We start from the raw sequence: 25294 nt of genomic DNA, 5'->3' as shown, positions 1-25294 counted from the left end.
GGGCCAGAGGTCCGAGGTTTCCGTTTTATGAATAATATTAGCAGGAATGTTTATCTCACAGACAGCGGATGGACGTTTTTCTTATCTTGTTTGTAAAACGAGAATCTCTGACTCTTCTCATTAACTCGAACGCCAATATATCTCAGTTACATAAAAAAATTACCTAGTAACTCGAATTGTAAAAGCTGTTTGGCTAGATTCTTCGACACTATACGAAGAGAAATTAATTTTTCCCAACTACTAATAGAATTGCAATGGCGGCTCATATATTCCGGTGCACGTTGCATTCGTCCTCAAATTATACATCTGTATTTTTCCGCGAATCTCTCGCAGCTCTAGCACGCGGTTTATGAATATTCTGAGGAGCGTGCTTCGCCGCACTTAAACCCGGTTTTATTAAATGATACCGCCAGCAACGTCGAGCGTTTTCACAAAAGCAAAATAAGTGTGTATATACGGCTTTCTATCAAAGTCGCAGAAATATTTACGGACTGCATTTACCTCGCTATTTTGTATAACAATGAAATCTTCTAGTTTTGTTGCGGCATTACAGCATGAAATATTAGGAGCTTTTCATATTATGAAAAAAAACACGAAATAATAGCTATAATTATGTGATAAAATATCTTCAGATCTCTTCTCTCTTTCTCGAACATATTTTTGTTAATATATTACTAATATAATTGTTTCGTTACGGTAACACGTCTAGTTAATTTATAATCGCGTGAAATATCGCCGAGTTGTGCTGTTGCAAGTAACAATGGTGTACATACTATGATGCGCGCACTCCGCATGTATATCACGCAAGTGTCATAATCATGAGAGTTGCATCGCTAAAGTCTCACTGACGTCATCCAGCTCAAAAGGCTCGATGTTTCGCATCTGCGCGTCCTTTGAGCGAGACACGCCGGATGCAAAGTTGCACTTTGAGTTGCGCGCGTAGAGTAATATCTAAATGTTCGCACAAAGACACTCAAGTAAGATGCGCGAGGTGTAATAAAGTCATAGTGCACGACGCACACGGGTGTTCCGCGTAAAACTCGCGGAAACCGTGGATTTTCGCCGAAAGATTTACGCGCGAGCGAGAATGCAGTTTGCCGACAGAATGCATCAAGGAATAAGAAGTTGCGGGATAAGAAAGGTGAAAGCGCATGAACATTCTCCCGCGGCCGTATCTGCATAAAATTGATACGTCGAACAGGTGGGTGGATGAGATGATAGAAGACCGCGTTATCTTCCGCCCGTAATATGTTCCAGAAGCGGAGTATCTATCACGATTCAAAAATTCCTAGAAGCGTCTCGGGAATATTGATGCCTTCAGCCGCGCAAGCTGTTTTCTCTTGTTTTGTTGGTCTTGCATTAAAAATTTATGCTCTCTCTCTCTTTCTCTATTTTCCAATCTGCCTCTAATAAAAATACTATAAAAATAAGAATTGAATACGAATATCCTTAGGTCAGTCTATGACGATAGTTATTCCAGTTTCATTGAGACCCTGTATCCGAGATTGAAAACTCGTACGTTTAAATCTCTCTCAGTCAATTTTAACTCAATATTAAAGATTTTGTCCGCGATTTCGAAAATGGATAATTCTGACTTCCGGTTATAAAAATTATCCTCGCTGCGCAGAGCCGGCCGGAGCAAAACATTTCAATCACGTCCCTCGGCAATATTTCTTGGTATACTTTATTAGTTTCCGATATTCGATTATCGGATATTTCGAGCGTGAGCACAAATATCAAAAACCCAGTGCTGTTAATCGGCGAAAACTTACCATTCGCGTATGATCTCTGACTTTTACCCGAAATGGAAATCCCATTGAATGAAAAATACAGGACCACAAACCGTGGCTTTTATCCGTAGTACATTTGCCAGGCAAACTTCTTGAAACATTCAGATGATTTCGCGACTGGTATACGTGCACGATGAAATTTGAAAAATGCGCTTCAAATATCTACGAAGGGAGCCGTTTGGCGGACGTTTTTCGCACCGTGCGTACTGCCTCGAAACTGAACAGTATATTGCAAGCAAAATCACATACGTGTGAAAAAGAAATCCTTTTACGTTCCCTTAACTTTTATGGAAAATCCTATTTATGAGATTAAAGCAAATTACTGGTGCCGTTACGCACGGTAAAACGTAATAACGTACGTACACATATATTCTTATTTACAGATAGATCTAACCGCAAAATTGATCAAAGAAAGATCAGAAAGACTCGTGAAACAAACTCGTCAATATGCGATTATTCTTTATGCATAATTCTTTTGTTTGTCGGTCGCAAGAGTTCGTGACGCTAAGCGAAGATATACTTTCTACTTATTTAGTACGCTGTAAATCACCGCGGTAATTCGCACCGGGAGTATAAAATATTCAAGATATGATCATGGCTCACACGTGCCCCCGCCGCAAGATAACGGGACATGTTTTTGAACATATAGTTACAGTTTTCTCTTGTTCCCGACTCAAGACGGTATATCAGAAGATGTCTAATAAACTCGACCTTTACCAACATTACTCGCGCCGTGTTATTTCGTCATAAAGCCGGAATAGGGATACTTTCATCCGTTGATGACTCCATTGACGATGGAGAAAACTTAGAAATTGTTGTCGTATAAAGAGTCAAGGGAAAAGTTTCGATATACATATATTTGTCTAAAAATAACAGCCTAAACTCGACTATAACTCAATCACAAATAAATGTCAGTCGTTTTATACGTCTACAATAATGATGTGTGATGCGAATATCGTTAGTAAAAGTGGAAATGAAGAATTATTGTCATCGCATAAAAAGTTATAAGTATTATCCCGCGAAGCACATTTTCTTCCTTACATGACAGTAAAATGTGACCATCGTATCGAGATTTTTCTTCTGCAGAAGACTATATGACCTAGCTTTCACACCGTAAAAACCTATCCCGCTCGTTTATCACGATTTCAAAATACAGTTCGCTGCTTAGATTTGCATACATCGACGCGAAATGTGGGATAGGGGATGCGGGAATGGGTGTATTTACTGCGAGCATAATTAACGGAAAATCCCGGAAATTGCCAGCATCATAAATTATGGTATTTTCTCTTCCTCTCTCTAATATAGAAATGTTATTGCAACTTAAAAATAGCGAGATTAAATTAATAATTAATATTATAAAAACTATTATATAAAAAACTTGTGTTATAATCATAAACTAAATGTAATTATATTATTACAAAAATAATTATTTTTAGCTACATTAATTTTGATATTTTCTAAAATGTGATATTTCTGAAATTCGATATTTGTGCGTCCTTTCAGCAGGTCTCCTTTAATTGCGGTAAAATCGGTTTCGCATTAATATGTCTAATTCGATACTGGAAATGTTAGTCCGCGCGATCCTTTAAAAGTCTGAAAGCGAAACGGCGCGCACCACCTACGCGATCAATCTGCATTTGTCGCGGATCGATATCGCGAAAAGCAGCGTATATACAGGTATGCGGAGTCAGGCGGTTGTGATTAATCGTTCAAATTCAAAGCACAGTTGATATTCCGTTCACTGCGATAACAAACAAATTCCCTTATACATATAATATACAACGCGCTTACTGTCCTGGACGTTGGATAATACATCGCCATTAGTAAAAAAATTCGTGAATGTGACCGGAGAAGTAATGAGAAAAGATATTAGAACACGAGAATAAAATCAGATTTCTCCACTCCAAATAAAAGTAAAGTTGCGCTCGACTATATGCGATTGATCTTTTAGAGATTAAAGATTCGTATAGATTAAACAGAATTTAAAGATTAAATTAGTGAAAATTGTTTGGATGATTTTAATAAAATAGGATAAGTGCAAAATATTTAGAAACTTGGTTTTAATTCGATTACTATCGAATAGGTTTTAATATATACAGGAATGTTGTTGTCTTTTCCAATTTTCCTTTTCACTGGATAGACATTTGATAGAGAACACACTCAGGAAATAAGTAAGATTTTCGAAAGAGCGCCGAAAGGTTAATTGCCAAGGATTAGTGCATGCACACGTAATACGAAATTTAGAATGGATTTGATGAATGTCACGCCGTGTAAAGATTAGTCTAGTCTACCGAGATATATAAATCTACAGAGTCACAAATTCAAATCTGTTTTTAATTGAGATTTAGCGCGGAATGAAACGTGGCGGGCTATTTCGCTCGCGACACAGAATGCGGAACCACGTGCTCTCACGTACGTATTTAGTGCCGCGTCCACGTTCGTTCACGCGCTTGCTCTCGCATGTTTTATAAATAGATCGGCACGGCAGTAACCAACTGTTAGCATTGCCGACGCGTACTGCCAGTAGCCAATAAATATGAAACGCTATTCGTCGCACCTATTATATCTTTAATCGAGAACTCGATATCCTCGTTTTATTATCGTAATATTATTTTACTCATTAATTATTTTAATACTTCATTCAGTAATTAATTTGCTATTATGGTACGTCGTTACTTTTCCATTCTTGTTACATAATAATTATATCGTGAAAGACTAGATTTATATTTTCTCGCGAAAGACATAGTCAATTTCTTTGTGTAAAACATGTTTTCTGCGAGATTCCTGTGAGATAAAATTTCTGGTAGAAGTTGAAAAAATAATCTAATAATGTGTTACCATCTCTCTCATTGATTTTCCATGATAAAAATTTGAACCTCAAATAAATTTCGCAAGAAAAGGCTATTACCTACATCTCATATATTCGGCGAGTATAAAGGAAATAAGTATATATTTATGAAACTCTATATCTCTCGTGCAAAATATCCGCTACGCGGATAATTTCCGCGTAATACGTATTTTTTATAAAAATCTACTTGAGGAATGCAACTGTGTGTGTGACCTTTCTGTTGTCGCTTTCTCATATTTTCCAATTTGCGAGATACATTGCGCGCGTGACGCAATTACGGATACAATGCAGCGCGTCCACGCAACACGCGCGGATCTCGCAATCCGCTGCAATGCGGCTACATTGCATATGCATAATAATCGGCGGATAATAATAACCGCCCACGCGACAAACGTGTAATGACAGGCTGGAAAGTTCGCTGGAAGCATGACCGCCGGAAAAAGCCTCTCTCGCCCGGTCGGACCTTATTACCGTAGTTTGACAATATTATTCCAGTAACGCGAACGCGCAACGCGCGTGCGTGTATACGTGCCGAAATTAATATAACGTATCGGAAGATAATAGCGGCAATAATAATTACGGCGCGCAGTCAGCGGACGATTAATGACGCAATTAGAAGCGCGCGCGATGTATAGCGATGAAAAAAAGCTGCGTCCAAAGGAATTTTATTAGCGTTAATTAACAATCGCCTGTTGGTGTCGATAACGACACGTGCTCTATAGCGAAATTAATTAGCGTTGTAATTAAACCTGCCAATTTTTCATGCTTTTCAGATCAATTTATTTCTAAACCGACTAAAAAAAGAGAATAAAATTCATAAACGCGAAATCCTGTGTGCAATTTATTTTACTGGATTGAACGCAAATATTGTCTCTTCTACCTTTCAGTTTGACTTTCCAATCGCACAAAAATTTTTTAGAATGCACCGTGCGTCCACAAATGACGCGATCAATAGCGACTTGTCATTTATTTAAGGTTCGTTTTATAGATAAATAGTTTTCCGATCGAGATTACAGCATTGATCGACTTTCGTGAATAAGCGGTCTCAACTGTTCGAAATCGTTGCACGTTGCGCCAGTACCGCGATATAATCCACCGCATTTCGAATTCAGCAGCGACGTACGCGCGTGTGTGCAAACACACACACACACGAATCCGTAATCCGCCCGATAATATACCTGACATAGCGACACGGAGACACGTGATACATGAGTACCGGCTGGTTGGACCTGTCACAACACCAACGGCACTTAAATTTCAAACAGTTATGCATCTTCCGCCGGTATTCGAACCGTCATCCAGCCGTGCACTCGGCAATCCGCCATTATGTCACCGGACCCCCGGCGGCGGGGAATACGCGAAAAAAATCAATATTTCGTAAAGACGGACTCACCGGCGAGAGAGCCGCGAAAAATTCACGGCTGATTCCACTGCAAGTTTGCACCGACGCAGAATAACGTTGCAAATATTTGCGCGCGATATGGATTAGAGCTAGTAAACGGAAAATAGAAAAAAAATTTGAAGTTACTGTTATTCTAACAAATGATACTAAAAACGTCGTAATAAAAATATTTGTCTAATTTTTATACATCAAAATAGCAAAGGTAGAAATAAAATATTTCATATTATTCTATTTCGCAAAATTGAATGGTTTCGTGTAAAAAAAATCGATTTTTAATTAGTTAAATATGAATTTAACATCTATTGACACATATCAATCAATTCTTTTTAAAAATATACAATAAGATAAAATAAAATCCTGGAACGCATGCCATGGCAAAAATTTTTCGCCCTACATTGAAGAGCAGACATATTCCGCCTTCACAGATTCTGCAATATATGTTTACTTTACAGAAAGAGCAAAATATACCCTTCCCAGCTGACACGTTTGAAAATATTTCACACGAGTGTGCCAGAATTTTAGATTCTGCACCACGATCTTTCAAAATTGAGTTTTGACGTATACCAATTCCATTCCGGAAAATGCCCCGTGCATAGTTAAATTCTTGATATACTTTACAATTGTCCATTTCCGGGTGGGAAAAAATTTACAGCGTTGACTTGCTGCGACAAAAACGGGACACCATCAAATATACAAAAGCTATACAACGCGTGCAAATTTAAATCACAAGGTAATGTAATTCTACGAGTTCAGCATTTAAAAGAATAATATTTAACTAAGCTGATGGAATATTCATTTGCCAGTGATATCCTGAAAAACCGATTTCACGCATTACTATTTCACACTAATTGTGCGGCTTTTCTTTTACTAAATTTTCTCTCTTTGTATATATCACAATATAATCTAATCTAATAACAGAATCAGTTACTATATAAACCACAATTAATAAATTCAGAAATAAGTATTTTTCATGAGGAATTCATCGAAGATGTCGTTCTTGTTTGTATTACAAATTATATGTATAAAACAACCATTTTATATAACTTTTAGTATAAATTGTACATAATTTGTAGTAAATAGCTGGGGCGATGAAGCGCATCTTTAGTTTTACGACAAGTTAACTACTGGAGCAATTAAGAGAAGCTTTTGGAAATATATCATGCACAAGTTTTATCGTCGTGAATTGAGGATGAAAAAACACCAGTGTCCAACGCCGCATCGCGAGAGAACCGTGGGTTTTTCAGCGTGACTCGCAATTCTCCTCTCGGAGAGCGAAGAGATGGGGCGTCGCGTCGTAAATAAAAGTTATCGCGATATATCATGCAGTGGTGCAGCGAGATAGTGGGTGGTAGCACTCCTGGATTTATGACGAATCTTACAGGATGTTCGCGAGGAAGAAAGGCTGCTGGTTGGATAGACGCCTCCGGGCACCGACGACGAAAGACACCGGGCGTGAAAGGAGGAGGAGAGAGCGGGTGAACGAGGGGAAGGGCTAGGTTTCTATCGATTATCGACTGGAGCTGGAAAAAGAGCAAGCTTTGATGGATTCAAACACGGCCTACCACTTTCGCCTACTCTACTCGAACCACACCCCATCGCGGCCACTCCGTGAGAGTGGTTAAAACGACGAGGACGCCGACCTTCTCTGTCTCTCTTTAGGGAAAAAAAAAGTGATCGATCCGGAGAAAGAGATCCGAATCCACTCGACTTAGTCAACAATGGATTACCTGCTCCGTCCGACAATGGATTACCCCGTCCGAAATCCGGCGAAACTTTGACGTGATGCGTTGTTAAACGGTATTGCCGGATAAGTATCCGAAGCTGCATGGAAAATTAGTCGGCGTTAGCAACCATCGAAAGGGAGAGAGATATATTTCAAACATTTTTCGTGTAGATCGATACGTTTTACATATAAATTTATGTAAATGGAAAAGTGGAATCACAGAAATGTAATAATATACCTAATTAACATTAGAAAAATTGTTCTGTAATTTTATATAAAAATATAAGTAAAGAAAAAAAGCGCTGTTATATATTTTTTATTTTCAATATTCGCAATGTCGATATTGCAAGCGCGAAAAGCATAAGGTTTTTGACAACATCAGGTTTTGTACGTATCAAACGTCACTCGACGGTTTCAGAAATTATCCACTTTAGAAATTGCATGCGTGATGGGATTACGAAATCGCAAATGGAAAATCGCAGAAAAGCAGCTCGATACTGCCAATCAGAACAATCAGCTACGAAATTCGATCGAAGCGCGCTGGATCAGAATTAACCGATGAATTATTCCCGCCGGCTGCGATTGATTTATGGCACGACCATACATTTGAATGTGGTATACGAAAAGCACCGTGATTTTCTCACCCGCGCCCGCACCGGAGCAAGTGTTCTCCCGATAATTTATCGCGAACGAATATCTTTGTATTTGAAGCGCGTGATATAATTTATATCACGTTACCTAAAATATGTTTCAGATTTTCTACAATAATATACGTTATAATTACATTAATACTGGAGCTTATTGTCTTACATTTATTTATTTCGTACGTTTATTTACAGAATTATAATTTTACTCCAAATTAAAAATTACTATTTTAGAAAAGCATGTAGTTTATCTTAGAAAAAAACACTTGAAAATTCAAGTAGCATTGTCACGAAGATATAACCCAATTCATATAAAAGCTACACGATAGTTATTATATTTTTGTACATTGGCATCTCATGCAGAAATGCAACTCACGTCGAAAATTGTCGAAAATTCAAACTGTTGGAAAACTGACCCAAGAATACGACACCGACTTTTAAGATGCTCTCTCTTTCTCTCACGGCTCGATATCGTCGATACCGTACTCTCTCCATCATCGATTTTTCGCGTTTTATGTGCTCACTGACGACGGTTTATTTTTTAACGGCGTACATTAACGTTATCGTAGCTAGAGTCGGAAAATGCGTGAAGAAAAATAAGTGAAGTAAAGTCAATAGTAAAAGACATAACGTAATGTTGCTCGTGAAGCGTTAAAACTTTCTCATGACAAAGCCATATATAGTCGGAAATGTAAGAACCATTAAGCGATACGGTAAGAAGAATAAGCACGACGTACAAAGAGTGTGGTTAAAATATTTAAATTAGAAGCGGAGAGAAATTGAAGAAGGTTCTTGAAAGGAAATTATTTACACGAGAAAAGTTTTTCTCTATCTCAAAGGGATGTCCTTAATTTATATTAATACGTTCTAAAAAAAAAAGTGCAAAAAATATCTTTGCCTGCGTTAGAGAATTATACATTTTGTGTACATTAACAAATTTAAGATAAGAGCTATTCTAGAAGTTCGTGGAACAATAGGAGGAATCCTCTGAAATGACTATTGTTGTATCATTTGGACACAATACAGGGTGTCTAAGCAAGCCTGCGACACAACTTGAATGACTCATATCTTGGATTACGACACGTGCACAGAAGTTCAGGTCTCGGTATGTTATATTTACTACGTGTCGAGAAACCCTTGCTATATAATAGCCGCCCTTTCAGGGTGTTAATTAAATTTTCGAATTAAATCGGGATTATATTTACGACTTCCTAAAATTAAGTCTAGAATATAGTATTTTGTATATACTATCAAAAATATATACCATTTAATATGCAATATAAATAGAACAAATAAAAAAATATATCCAATAATATTCTCTCTGTAAAAAAATAATAACTTTACAAAGTTCTATAGAAAATGAAACTAAAGCAATGCGAATTCTATTAACTGTTCACACATTGTAACAAAAGATGATGATCTGGCATTACTAATTTTTCGCAGAAATTTTAGACACGGAAACAGCTTTTACGTTTCCCCGATAATTCGATAAGAATGCCCGAACGTTCGTGACTCAACCTATCAATTTGGAAACACAATACAGTGCAGACGTTAACTGGCAAAATGAAAACGTGCGGTTAAAATGATTCGATAACGATAGCATAACTATGCCGCATACGCACGTTCGGTAGCCGTTTAACACAGTTACAGAAACCGGGCGATAATGTTACTTCCCCTCTCCCCCAGAAATTGGATCTCGCGATCAAATTTCTATTTAAATCGCGCAACGTGAAATCTATATATTGCTTTAGCGGCGTGATTAAGCATCCAGACAGATAAAATTAATAACTGCCAATTACTTAAATGCCAATTTACGTATTCTTTACCAATTACGTTTATCCTTTACCTATTAGAAATCGACAAATTAAATTCGTCTAAAAATGTCTATGCATTTATTTATTGGAAAATAATGTGCTTTATTAATTCTAATCATACAATTTCGAGTAAATCGAAATATCTTCGTCGAACGTTATAAATTAATTATACATGGAAAACCGCATGTCGTGAGAAAGGAGAGAACTAAAAAAAAACATGCTACTTTTTCTCGCGGCATCGCGAAAGATGGATCGACGAGATGAATCATTCCTCAGAACGTACCGGCGACATTCCCAGATCTGTTTATAAACACATCGCGTAGAAATACTTTTCAAAAGAACGCGCTGGATTATTGTGACACGTGCGCGCGTCGACATATACGCGAGTTTATTTTTGATAGTAGAATGTAATCATTTTGAGACATTGCTCTACGGTAGATGCGTCGCTCAAAATATCGCGATTAATCGTGCGAGGACTATAAGACGGACGAGCATCTTGAAATAATGACAGCGAGAATAAACCCGCTTTATGCGCGTGCAACAGTGTCTCTATTCAGACGGAAAAATGTTGCATTAACGGCCGAGCGAGTCGGATCTCGGATCCTCGATTCGCTCCACAACAACCTATCATTCATATAAATTTTTCAACACCGTATATACAGTTACTAGATTTCTGCAGACGTCAGTCAAATGAAATGCACGCAAGATCAAAATAAACGCTTGGAGTAAAAAAAATTATTAAGACAGAAACAAAATGATAAAAACTCAAGTACTCTTTCAATTAAAAAAAAAAAACATTATTCTTGAAGTAAACGTTAAACATTATACACAACGATAGCCCATGCATGTATCGAAACTTGATTTGTAATGCAAGAAACAGAATATATTAAAATTATTTTATAAAAGGTCAAATATCTCGGATTGACTAGCCGGTTGGCGCGCCGGTTGGCGCGCGGTCTTGGCGTTTGTTTTTGCGGCGTACAGAATGCCATTGCGCGGAATCATAGATCGACGAGAGATCATTCACCTACCGACACTCGAACGAGATAAGAATGAGTGCTTTTTCACATATTATCACATAGTATTTTATGATTGTTATAATATTATAGCTATGAGATTATTAGCCTACGACGACTCACTTTCCGCAGTGATTAAATTTCATTTATTTGGTTTATTAAAATCGAAGATGAAATTCATAATTTATTTATCCTTAATGTGTTAACGTCATATTACTTTCATTCCTTTTGAAATGTAAAAATTCAGCACAAAGTGGTAGTAGATTAATTAAATCTTCCAATTTCGCCAAGACGCGAACAACTGCAGTCGACGCCGAGCATTGTCGCAAATTTCTATTCTTCCTCCGACAATACTCTGTCGCTAACGTTCTCTGAAACTCGGCTAATTCGTCATTAAAGGAAGGAAAGTTTGCGTCAGACGTGCGTACCCCTAAGAAAAAAGATGCGATCAAGATTCTAGCGAGGACTACTCGCTTCCGCGTATCCGTTCCTAGGAAATTTCAGATGTAAGTCAGTTTTGAATTAGCAGCGAACATGCGGGAGAGATGGTGATCTAGGCGAGCTTTCTCTCCGGAGACAAGGAAAGTAGGTCGCAAACATTAAATGCGTTAGACGTTCACGTGCGTGTTGCGCCTTGCGCCCCGAAACCGGTATGCGAAACTTTGCACTGTCACTCCATGTGGGAATATAATTCCACGTGTCGCGTTTCGAGGGAGGAAAGACTCCATCTCGGGAGGACGTGTCCGCCATCGCCTAGTTTGCCTACCGAAAATTATCCGGTCACGAGTGCAACCATGGAGCAACTATATGATGATAAAATGCAAATTTACGCGTGAAGCTCACGAACATCGCGCATACTCGCGACAACTCGACGAAATATTTTCCCCGACTGTCGGGCTAAACTTATTTAGACTAAAAGTATGACCCAAAGTTGCCTTAAAGCAAAGACAGGATGCCGAAAAGTTTCTGCTTACAAGGAACCCCGCGGGAGATTATTTTTAGTCGACCCCGAAGTTAACTTGATCTACCTTTAAGTTATCGTGTTGAATAAAATTTAAATCTATAAATTATGAGACATGATTTCGTATCGAAACTTCGTATAAACAAATATTCATATACTATCCTGTTTTTATACAAATTATAAATTAATAATATACAAAACTTATCAATTTCCAATTCAACAATCCTCTTCAAATATTCTTTCATTTATAAAAAATGTTAGGATTAATGAAACTAGGTTTTTGCAATTATTTTTAGATAGCAATGGCCCAGTTTCATTTACCTCTTTTAGCGAGAGCACATGCTCTTTCTCCAAAAGCGGAATAGGTTTTTGAAGCTTCAATGGTTCGCTATAAAAATGTCATGTTTTTCGCGTGTCGAGAAAGATTTGGGCAACGTTGGTTTATAGCACACTTCGTCACTATAATAGACAATTTTATTGTTCCCCAGCATGGCATGCAACACTTTTTATGGAATACGTACGCTTCACCATCGACCACTTTTCAGCACCAAAAATAAACGAAGCTGATAACAATGAAATACGAATTAATATAAACTGCACCGTCGTACGTTTTTCGAGTAATTAAATATTATATCGCGCTACAGAACAATTTATCTCAATTTGTTCGAAAATATGTAATTAAAACGATAAAATGCATTATTTCACATCGCGGCTAAACAATACTGTGATTATTGCAATTATCACCTTCGAATCAATGTCGAATACTCAGATTTCTGCTAAAATTTTCTCATTAATTTATATTATTTTACTACGTTACCCATTCATGTTATTTTATTACATTACCTGTTAACCAGATTACATTATTAATTCGTTAAAGAGATATAATACGCTGCAAAACAAATTTTTATATCTACAGTCAACTTTACCAGGTTGCTAGACAGAAACATATGTCGAGATCATGTTACGAATTCCGTGTAGAATCGGAATCGAGAGTCTTGAAATAACTACTTCATTAATCTAAATCCAGTAGACTGTCGCACATCATCATGTATGTTATTGCCAAAGTCAAAGCGTGAGAATTTATTTCTACATTCTATGTAACATAAGTTGCTGAACACATTATAGCTATACAAACACGTACTAACACCACATACCACTCAAGGTGGACAACATAGAATGAGCATAGTTGCGTTAGATATAAATTTAATGATCCTGCAATTTATTTGTTAAAATTTAATATCAGACAGAAAATAACGTTCGTGAAACTTTTGTTTTTAACGCAATATAACTAATTTATTTAAACATCTCTATTAATCTACGTCCATTATTTTATTTGAGAAATTCGTTATTAACTATGTTAAATTTATAATATTTAGAAAAAAGAATACTTAATCCAATATGTTTACATAATATTTTTAATAAATTAGATTACTTTATTTCTCATGATATATTCATCATTATCTTCTATCGATATCCCTAAAAAATTATTCAACGTACATAATAAATTACATTCGAATAAACTTCGCAATTATTTGTCTAATATCTTAAATGTAAGCTATCACGTCTATCAAAAACATTGTAAAGAAATTTATGTTAATTTAATTAAATATTTATCCGTCGATAGAGATATGTATCCTCCGCATTTTTAAATGCCTAAATCGCGTATATGCGATCATAAAATTCATACGCTCAACAGAAGTATTATAAATCGAGACAAATCAATCCAGACGTTTATTTGCATAGTCACTGCCATTCTGAATTTCAACGCAAATCGTATGCACTTGCGGCGGTAGCTATTTAAAGGCGCTCCCCGAAACGCTCGAATTTATACCTGAACACGTGTATCCCGGACCAGCACAAAAGCTTTTGTATTTTGTAAGGTCAATGTCACGCCCAAACTCGTCTGCACGATTCGATGAGACATATCGAAATCCACTGGCCGTTCTCATCGCGCCACGATGTAATATAGAGTTACTTTATCAAGTTATTTATCGAGTTTTATTTATGTTGCAGTGGCGCATTTAGACATACCCATAATTATAACATGTGCTATTGTGAGAAAATTCTCTGCGTTCTAATTATGCGTATCTAAAATGGATACTCTCGCTGTTTTTGCGTAAAAAGAATGAAGAATTAACGAAAATATGATAGGTATTACAATGTTCTTGGAAAGTTTCAGCTCAACAAAGAACAAGAACGTTGGCTTTGTATGTCGTTAAAAGTACGTTGAAATACGTTGTGCCGCATGTTAGGTTTTAGAAAAGTTTCAACCTTAACTGAATGGATCAAATATATAAATTGTCGTTAAAAGACAAAGTCATAGAGAAATCAACTCTATCTTAATACAATAGTCTAAAAAAGAAATCTTGAGAAAAGAAAAAATTATTTCGAATCATCTCGCATACTCGTTTCATTCGTTACAATGCGATTCACAGAACACGTCGTTAGCCGCGTTTGACGTTTATCTGTTTGTGACATACGTGCATCGCGATAAAGTAGACACGAGGTGCATCGTTTCGCGCGTCCCGACGCCATCGTCGCCACTTCAGGCGCAAAATATTGGCAACCGTATGGTGTAGCGACACACTCGCACAATATTGTATCGCAATAACTCGAATTAACGTCAACATCTCTATGATTGATGCAAGTTGCGACAGTCGCGATGCGACAGAGAGACACTTCGGTTTCGTCTTACGGTCTCAGACGATATCTGAATGGAGCAAGATTATACCAACAAGTGTAACCTGGTCACAATGAAAAGAGCTCTCGTTACGAATAGTTTACAAACACTTACAGAATTATTTAACTTTAACGCTTACTGAATGAATAATAGTAAAAACAAAGTACGGTTTGCCCTACTGAAAGATTTCATCTATGCATAATTGATTTTGTATGGCATTTTTCAGGCACTTCATGTTTCAGTTCCTATCATTTTTGTGTGGCATTTTTGTAAACTAAATAAATTCTGAGAATTAAAAATAAAAATTTTAAAAATCTTTGGTTCTCCTAGGTTTCATATTCGTCACTAACTTGTGCAAGATAAGCCGACAGAATGACATAATTCAATAACGGATTAATAAACGTCACATTGACAAATATAGATCTCTTGGCGATCGTATACGTCGGGATCGGAAGCTCTATTCGGGAAGTTCCGCAATAAACACGATATTTAGTTCAATTTGCCTTGCACCTCATAAAAGTGAACTCGCTTATAACGCCAACCATGTGTCGAGGAAATATTGGCAGTCCCAGTATATAACCCAGATTTACATCGACTACTTCCAGCTGCAACTGTCATCGTTATGTTGATATATACGATCAGGGAGACTTTGATTGCACGCCGAACTAAAAATTTCCTAAATTTACTACTATTTATACAAAATAACGATTTTTCAATTAGCGCTCACAGATCCTATCCACAGTAAAATACATATATGTACGAAGCGTTCTCGCTGGATAAATGTTTGTCTAGCGGATGAAAAAGCCGGAAATCGAATCAGCAATATGTTTTCAAGTAAAATGAAATATCGATCAACGCATTTGCTGATTAAATATACAGAAACTCGCACAAAAAGAGAAAATAAAAAAATAATTCGCGAGACACAGAGAGGCAAATGCACCGATTAATTTATTTTAATGGATATCAGATATGACAATTCATTTGTAAACGTCAAGACGAGGTAGAATGTTAGGCGAATAATTGCGTTAGTGAAAAACAGACAAAGGGAGAGAAAGAAAACGAGGACGAAGAAAGATCTAAGAGTATGCTCGAGAGTTTAAACCTTCGAGGAAGCTCTAGCTATATGAGCTTTTAATTAAATTAAGAAGATGAGCCGTTAATGGAATATGAAGTCACGTTTCAGCACGCTCAAAATTAACGGGTGCTTGTACACATAGCAAAATTCTAGCTCATTTTTTCCGCATATTAAAGATAAATTGCCCATTATACAACACAAACAATGCTATAGCCTTGTCTATAATAAATATTAATGGTACATGCTTTGTATCTTGTAGTTTCCGGCATTAGCTTTTTACTCGTCGCAGTCTACACGACTAACGACATTATTATGCGACTGTGAAGAGATTATTGGATTATATATATAATCTTTCTTTCTTCTTTTATATTTATAGTAAAATAATAACTTGTTTTGATGATTTTTTGTTACTAACAACAGGAACAAAATTCTAGATGTTTGGTAATGATAGAATCAAGAGACGCGGTTTCGCAACATAAAGCAAGGACTATCACTGTGTTCGCACTGCAATGCGGCGGACACTTCGATAGTAGCGCAGTATTGTTAGCAGTTTCGGTTATCGCACGAGCAAGAAGCCTTCACTCGGCTCTTTAATTAGCGGTTCGATGGCGGGAGAGGCGCAAGAAAACGAGCTTTGTGTGACCGGATAGCTATGTGAGCACGCTCGAACAGAAGCGGCGCAAACAATGTCGAATGACATCGACCCGACCGCCGCGGCGCGGGCGGCGGAGAGAAACGGCGGGAGAGCTCAAAGCTCATCTATTATTGGCGCAAAACAGAAATAAAATGCAGTGCGACGGCCTGTGAAATCTACGAGGCTGACGTGTTGCCAACTTTTGTTCTCTGTGGCTTTGGCTTCAATATTTTCAATTCCCGTTATAGTCCGCGTCGCAGAATTGCGCCACTTTTCCGTCCCGACCACTCTGCACCGAGTTAATATATGTAGAAAAAAAAAACACAAGAAATGCACCGCACATATAACAATTGTCATGCATTGCCGACATATATTATGAGTGCTACAGCTTTGTCGTGTTACCTTTTAAACAATAAAACGTTTAATCCTCGAATAAGAAATAATTTATGAATGATATTGTTTTTTTGTACAATAACTTTAAAGACTTATAAGTTAGAAGAATTATGTGATTTGCATTTCTTTATAATATATTTTCTGAACGCATATAAAACAAACAAAAAAAGAGAAAGGCTTGACCGCACTAGCGTTAATAAATTGGTGAAGGACTTACCACAGTGATGGGGTAAACTGGATTGATAATTGTGAAGAGGAGGACGTGGTTCGGTTTATTATTGTCTTCTCTGAAACAGATTAATTGATACGTATTATTCCAGCGAACGCACAGAGAACTTTATTAAAGTTCATTCTACGGCATAAGTGCGCGGCGACTGATAAAATCGTGAATTTCTATCATTTGTCCTCGTTAAAAGACGCTCCAATTATTTGAAAATTCAATTACGGAAGCCCGTTCGAAAACGAGGCCTGGATTATCGCCGAGTTCGCAAAAACCAGTTCGCCAATAATAATTCATTCTTCGTTGACTGCAGCACGGACGTCTTGCTGACGTAGTGTAAAATCGCATTGATTGCATCCGTTGAAACTAGAAATATTATCTCGGCTTCGTTTTCACGGATTAAAAAAAAAAAAGAAAATTAGTTTCCATAGATTATGCGCAAACATATATCAATAACATCTACAACTATTTCTACATGTCATATCCGCGAAATTAAAATGTTTGTTATTACTTCTGTCAAATTTTTTTTTCAGCATTAGCAAACTATTTTATTTTATACAGCACACGTTACATACATGTATACAGGCCAAAAATATTTTTTGAATTGTGGAGGATTTCGTATAAAATATATCCATATACATATACACATACACACACATAAATAAAAGTATTTTATAAGAAATTCTCTCCATAATTCAAAAAATATTTTTGCTCCATAGAGAACGTGGATTGCACGCGTGCATCACACAGCGATAAAGGATTATGACGTCAGCAATAGGAAGATAGGTATCTCACATCTCGGTTGAGGGAAAAGCGAAACGAAGTAATCTCCAACCGAGATTTGACATGCCCACGTGTTATAAAGCGAAGCAACCAACCGATGATGGACGCCGCGCGATATATTTTTCACAGTTGATATTGGCGTATACATCTCTTCTTCGTGACTAGCATTCAACGCAAAAATCAATCGCTATAATTTTTCCACGAGCAAAATAATGAGAAGGCCATTGCATCAGCTAATAGCACGGAATATTCAACTGCGAGAATCAATACAAATTGAATTACCACTTGACGATCATTGTTATCCGAAGCTTTTATTTGTATCGAGCTCTCGTGTTTGCGATACGGCTATTATTCACATAGGATATCTCGAACTGGATAGAAGTGCGTCTGCAATTTAGTGTTTCAACGTCTGTCTCACTAATGCTCCTAACAGAGAAGTAGTCTGGAGTCTAAAGTTCGAAAATTAAAATACGATATAAAAAGAGATGTATCTGGGTCGCGAAAATAAAGATCGTAGATTTAAAAAATGTAGGACTCGCAAATAAGAGATAAATATGGTTTCGCTGCTATACTGTCCTCGACTCTCATTGATTACCTAACATCTAATATCTGATATCTGCATCTGTGACCGCTCAACCAACGATTCGCCAGTTCGAATTCACTTTACCAAGGAGTTATCGCGAGTTCGTGGAGTAGATATCGCTCGCTATCGGATTGCCTCTGCTGGATTGAATCACGATTAATGCTCGACTTAACTTCTTATTATTAGACTTGGGACTATAGGACAGCGGCAGTAGGGTCAAACTTCGTGACGACTGGCTGCGTCGTTTTAATTAATTTTCGCTGTCGCGATATATAGAACGCGTGGCGCTTATCAGGCATCCAATTCCACGCTCGAGCGTTCTCGTAACGGCGTGTCATTGATATAATAGCGCACAAATAAGAACGTATTTCTAGAAGAAAGACCGCATTTTATACATTCCCATTGGGAATAAAGAGCAAATATAATTTAAAGAAAGCGTGTAATATAAAATGACTAATGTAAAATAATAAAAATATTATAGCTTAAACAAAGTGCGATTGATTTGTCAAATATCAATATTTTTAAAAGTTGTAACTATATATGTATGAAATTGTACCAACATTGATAGCTTTATTGAGAGCGACCGAACGAGCAAATTGCGTGCAACTGCAACTTGTTATACAATATAGTGAGCTATGATCGAATGGCGTCATCGATCGCGCAACTCATTGTCCAATTAAAAGTGTTGCGAAAGTTAATGGGTCCAAGAAATATGATGATGCACGATTGATAACATATCAAGAAACTCAAGATGATGCACATAATGAAAGCCTTGGTAGTTATCGATCACATATCAATTCAGTGTAAAAAAAAGTGTGTAAAATTATGTATTCTGTGTAATATCAATGAACTTTTTGTAATAACAAAATAGTATCTGACGGTCATCGCTAAATTGACTATTAAAACTTCATTTCAATGGAGTCAAACAAAGCAATAAAAGTATTTTTTCTTAATATTTCATAATTTTCAATTATCATAAATATTGTTATATAATTTTGTGTATGAGCGGATACATATAAAGAAATTTGTTAGCCTCTCATCATTTTATCATTTTTAATTTCCTATTCCTTCATCGTCCTTAACAGATACACGTTTGATGCACGCGCAACTAAACTATTCGCTCAAATGCAAACGTAAGCTCACCTTTTTCGACGTGGCTCGTCTCCGTATCCGCCATATTCGTGATTCTGCAACAAGAAACGAGCAACAGCGTTAGTAACTTTCCTTCGGAGACACGATTAATTCGTTAAATCCGCACTAATGAAACGCCGTTAATGGCTTTATCCGAGAGACATCATTTACTTTGCCATCTGCACAGTCCGTGTGCGGTTGGCAAGTTCTCTCGAAAATGCAACTCTCTTGTAACTACTCTCGCAAGTCGAAAGTGCGGATTTCCCGAGCGGCACGGTTTCCCCTCCCGGGCTCACCTCGCAGCAACACGTGTTACCGTCTTGCGTCGTAGGAAAATCGCGTAAGACAAATTTGCACAGTGCGGTTTTGGCTAAATTTCGATGGTGCGCGCGACGTCACGGTAGATGCGTCGTGCTCGGTCAGTCTATTAATACGCCTGCGTATGTCTTTTACCACGCTACCCAAAGCGACGGAAATAGTGCAACGGGACACCTTAGGGGCTGTGACGTATGGTTGCTTAGGTAAAATTCTTGCGATCCAATCTGAATCGCATAATTAAGGGGCGCGGAAGCAAAACTCGCTATCCTCAATCCTTCGAGAGTTAGAGGTTTAGGCACGCATTTAACCACATAATTTATAGTAAAACTAATGATCTAGGTGTAAGTTTTATCATTATATATATATATATGTAGTTTTGTTACTACTTTTTCTTCATATCTTATTTATTCACATATTTTTCTACATTTTTAATTTTGTTTTTAGTATCCAAAAAATTATACTTAAAAAATGCCAAAATTATTTTTCTCTAGCAGTTATATTGAAATGGTGTGGTGACTATCATGGTCTAATATCCTCTTAGGAACCAGATATTAAAGTATCATCAAACATCGATTTGAACGTCGAAATTCAGTAGAAAAATGTCTGTACAAAGACTCGTGGCGGAATTATACGCGAAGTTTATCTATTTTTCATGCCGTGCGGCGAATCGTTCCGCGACACGGCTCACCGTATTGTGTTCCCGAACATAATCCGCCTTGTGAAACCGCGCGCGAATGTCAATCCCTAAGCGTCTAGTCGCTTCATATCGCGTAATGCGCAGCGGGCGTAGTGAATAAAACATGAAGCGGGGCGCATTTGTACGTCAAAGTGACGTGTCGCTTGTCGCGGTTAAATAATTCATTCGCATTTTCCGCAACTGCCAAACAAGTGAAATCCAAGTATTCACGCGCATCCAATTATCAATACAAGATTATCTAGTAACAGTACATTCCGACACTTGCAAGCACCTGAAACACCTTATATACTGCAGCACGGTGTAACAGGAAAAAAAATTTTTAACCAAAGTTAACTTGTTTGCGGAGAAATAAAAAATCTGCGAACTCGTACTGTAAATCCTTGAAAACGGTTAATTCAATTTCGAAGTAAATGCAATTATTTCTCCTTTTCTCATATATTTCTATTTTTCACTATATTGATAGATTAATAAATGTTTATTAAATATTGAGTTGTAAGCAAGAAACAAGGAATAAGAATTCTTTCAAGATTATCAAAGACCAATGCTTAGTACGCATTGGCCTATTCTATGTTTCAATTATAACTGCATGTCTATCAAAATAATAACATTCTAAAGTTAGAGCGAGTCCAAAAGTCACGTCAAAAGATATCGACTGTGTAAACATTCGATGTAATTAACGCTCTAGATTTTAACTTAAAAAAATTTAATTTAAAATTGATTGAAAAAATAAAAAAGATACAATAATTCTTAAATAATAATCTTTCAATATTATTAAATTATGTTTTTCTCGACAGTGTAGTTTAATTTTCGATGTAGTGTATCTGTTATAGTACTGGCGCAAATATGGCGTGCAAGAAGACGATACGAAAAACATGAACAAAAAAGACGCATAATGAAGTTCATCCAATTGTGCATAAATCTGCGTATGTGCGTCGCTAATGATCCAGTTACGAAATTAGCCTGAATGGCAAAAGGTGACAAATAAGGCGGCTGCCACTTGGTTTTGCGCGTAAACTGAGACATTCTAGGCGTATCACATTTGCGCGGAGCGTCCAGTCGCTAAGTAATGAAGTCGTAAAGAACACGCGGCGGGATTAACGATCGTTTTTACTACATCCTTGTTGAGAGGATGCGTTGATGGAATTCTTATTGCCAGTTAGATCCCTTTAATTCTTTTCTGTCCGACGTCATTACAAACCGTCGTGTTTGTTATTGGTATTACAGCCATTAGCGGTGTACTGTCTGATTAATATCATTGTACGTGTCTTCTTCAAACTCGCGGCGACATCTCGCTGAATAATCAACACGTAATGAATACGGCGGTTTTAATGAATATTTATTCTTATCGCTAGGCAGCAATTACTGCAGGAACGTTGAGCGTAAATAAAAACGTGCAATATGACTTGAACATATATGCCATCTTCAGTAAAATAGAACTCGTTAGTCAAATTGTACATATTGAGGAAAAAGAACATACCTTTCAGACTAAAATTAGTAGAATTTCTGTCATTAGACATATATTCCATTTTTTTTTCTTTGTATTAACGCATTACACATTACATTTATTTCACGATTGCTTTATCTAAGCTGACACACTTATGGAGATGCTAACACCTACTAAAAACACCTACTTTCAATAGATTTTGTAGTACACGAGGAAAGCATCTATCCGGAACGGACACACACACGTTTACCGTTATACGGATTCGCGAACGAGAACAATTCGAGCGCCCCGTCGCCGAGCTTAATGATTTATCGCCAACGATCGCTCGTTAATTATTCGTCGCCGCGGTGTCGCATCCATGACTTGCGAAATGCGGCTGAACGGCCGCCGAAAAAGAATACCACGCGAAAGCGGTAAGAATTCGCTTGGGCGGGCGGCCAAGCGGAGATACTCCCGAGAGGGGGGGAGGGTTCTGCGTAATATCCGACGCGCTCTGCGTCCAAGATCTCCGTCGTCACGTACGTCCTATAGCTTATACATAGTATCGCCGTTACGAGGCAGAATACCGCGGGAATCTGTCATACGTTGTTATAAACATAACTGCCTACTGGCGCGCGACCAAGCACGTGCTTTTGCTCAATGGATGTCACGCCGCGAAAAAAATCGCTGATCACGCGAGATCACCATCCGTGTGAACAACGTTAAGAATAACAGCGAGGTGCTTTCACGTCTGATAGAACATTGGATTCGTTCTCACATTTCGATACCCAATATATCTAAAGAAATGCCAAATTTAACAAAACAGACAGTTTATTTCCCTTTTCAAATTTTATTTCCTAATTTGGAAATGTAAGAAAGGAAAATGTATGTATTGAGTGAAATTATTATTAAATAAAAGGAAGATGCAATCTTATATTATTCTAGATATATAATAAATCTTGAGACACCTTTGAAACATGCTATGTGTCCTCGACATAAAATTGGGATCGCTTCCACCGGCTCGTGTTCATCTGTCAAATGAATCTACCTATTGAGTTTGACCTTTCGTCAAACGAGAAAACAAGAGCGAAACATCGGCTGATTTTCTCCGCTGTTTATACATGTCACAATAAAAGATAATAAGATTCAAGATATTCATTTGCCGATCATTTGCTTACTTCCATACAATAAAATGCTCTTCTATTTATTCAAAAAAAGGGGACGAATAGTCCTGTGAATTGAACAGTGCAATGTTACTGCTTCTTAAAAAAATAATACAAGAATATCTTTCTTTATCTTTCTCTATATTCTTCATATTTAATAAAAAATTGTTTTCTGTCGTTCTTATATCGTGATTGCATACGAGAGAATTAAGTTATTATCTTTTATATGTAAAACATCTGCATAAAAATTAACCTGTAACTTTTTTAAATTCCAAGACGAAACCAAACACCATCTTCTCAAACGCAATCACCTTATAAAGAAATCAATTATGCATGGGCGGTATGCAAAAAATTATGTCGCATCGCACCAACGTTAAGTTTTGAAGGCTACTCTGAACGATAAACAAAACGCCGACGCTCCATTTAAAGTTTTAAATGATGTAAAGGTCTATAGAGAATTTGAACAAATATTTAAATGCAAAATATGCAAAATTATCGCGAGTGCGCAGAATGTGAAATCGCCGGCAACTTGTTCGTTTCTGAACACGCGGGAACGCAGAAAGTTTCGTTGCAGAGGCGTTGCTCCTGATGTTTGTAATCTCTTTATCAGCACGTGGCTGGCACGCAGCCAATCGACTTTCTCCCCGGGCATCGAGCAGCGACCTATCCGGCTTCTGTGGTCCGCTTCGATTTGCTCTAGTCACCGTTCCAGATCGACTAGAGCTAGAGCATTGACCGGGAAGGGAATAGACGCTAATAGCGTACCGCGCGCGCACCCTATGTGTATGTCAATATCATTCGAACGACAGTTCAGTCAATTTGCGAAATAACGAATAGTTCGCGAAGTTACATTATAGTTTCAGCGAATAGAACCCGTATCGAGTCCATCAACGTAGATTAAGGTTAAGGGAAGTTTGGCCGATTCTACGTATTTTTTGCTTGATGGTAGAAAAAAAAATAGCTAAAAGTAACGTTAATACCGAAAGAGTAATCTTCTCAATTTATGATATTCTCGAGTCGACGTATTAGGACAATTTAGGAAAGCCACTTTTACTTTAGCAAGGTTATTTTTCCAATCTTTCGTATATAAAAGAAGAATACATCTGTAGTGGAAAAAAATCTCTATCTTTGTTTCGTCTTTATAAGGATTGTTAACATTTAATTTACTTCAAATCTACGAGCGCGCGCGAAAGAGCAATGTGAACTTCCGGAATGAAATTTGTTAAGAAACCTTAAGCAAGTTTACACTCATTCGTCCCCTCCTGTGCTTGCATCCCGTGGATGTTATCGAAATTCCGATAAGCGAGTCTTTAAAAAGTTTCACATCTCGCAATGATCGGTAGAACTCGCAAGTACTCTATTTGGCATTTCTCTAATTGCATCTCCCATCGTGATAACCTCGGTGATAACCAATTGCGAAATTGCATATTTTCCTGGCCACATTTCTACTACTTCAGAATTTCGAGATATAAATGAGTATTCTAATTCAAATTCTCTAAAATTCTTGGTACTCATTAATTGCTGCGCTGGTTTTATAAAAAATTAAATATAAATTTCAAAAATTCTTTCATCTATTATTTTCAAAATAACTCTTTAAAAGTTCCAACAATTATTGTTAATGTATGAAGCGAAATACAATACAAATGCTTATTACTAGAAATAACATTTCTATGATAAACTTGTTTACTCGATTTATTTAAATGTTATTAAATCATTTTTTTTTTCAAGACTGTTTCTAGAAATGTGCAATTACATATAATATACGTTTAAATAACAAGCAATATAAAAAATTAAAAAATATTTTTTTCATAGATTATTTAGATTATTTAGATTGCGTTACTAATCTTCGTACAGGACAAAAATAATCACGTTTGAATGCAACATCATATATTTCTCAAAGGAAAATTAACACGTAATAAAGCATAACGAGCGCAACGCGAGTTAATGAATCGCGCAGATAAATAGTAACACATAGCATGCGATTTCTTGGAAAATA

General features: G+C 37.0%; 1 protein-coding gene across 2 annotated transcripts in view; it reads right to left on the bottom strand.

Annotated features, from left to right (window-relative positions):
• Positions 1-25294, bottom strand: part of Sm (heterogeneous nuclear ribonucleoprotein L) — a 148329-nt gene that overhangs the window by 107566 nt on the left and 15469 nt on the right. For both annotated transcript variants that reach the window (XM_071715399.1, XM_071715408.1), the window contains exons 2-3: positions 19710-19753; positions 17198-17267 (exon numbers count right to left, since the gene is read on the bottom strand). In XM_071715399.1, the coding sequence (XP_071571500.1) occupies positions 17198-17267; positions 19710-19753 (114 nt within the window). The remainder of the gene's footprint in view (positions 1-17197; positions 17268-19709; positions 19754-25294) is intronic.

This window comes from Temnothorax nylanderi, unplaced genomic scaffold, assembly GCF_030848795.1.
Source record: "Temnothorax nylanderi isolate EJ_2023f unplaced genomic scaffold, tnyl_v1.0 TNYL_tig0006_pilon, whole genome shotgun sequence".
NCBI lineage: Eukaryota > Metazoa > Arthropoda > Insecta > Hymenoptera > Formicidae > Temnothorax > Temnothorax nylanderi.
The sequence above is the reverse complement of the archived record's forward strand: the minus strand, read 5'-3'. Positions and strand labels throughout refer to the sequence as shown.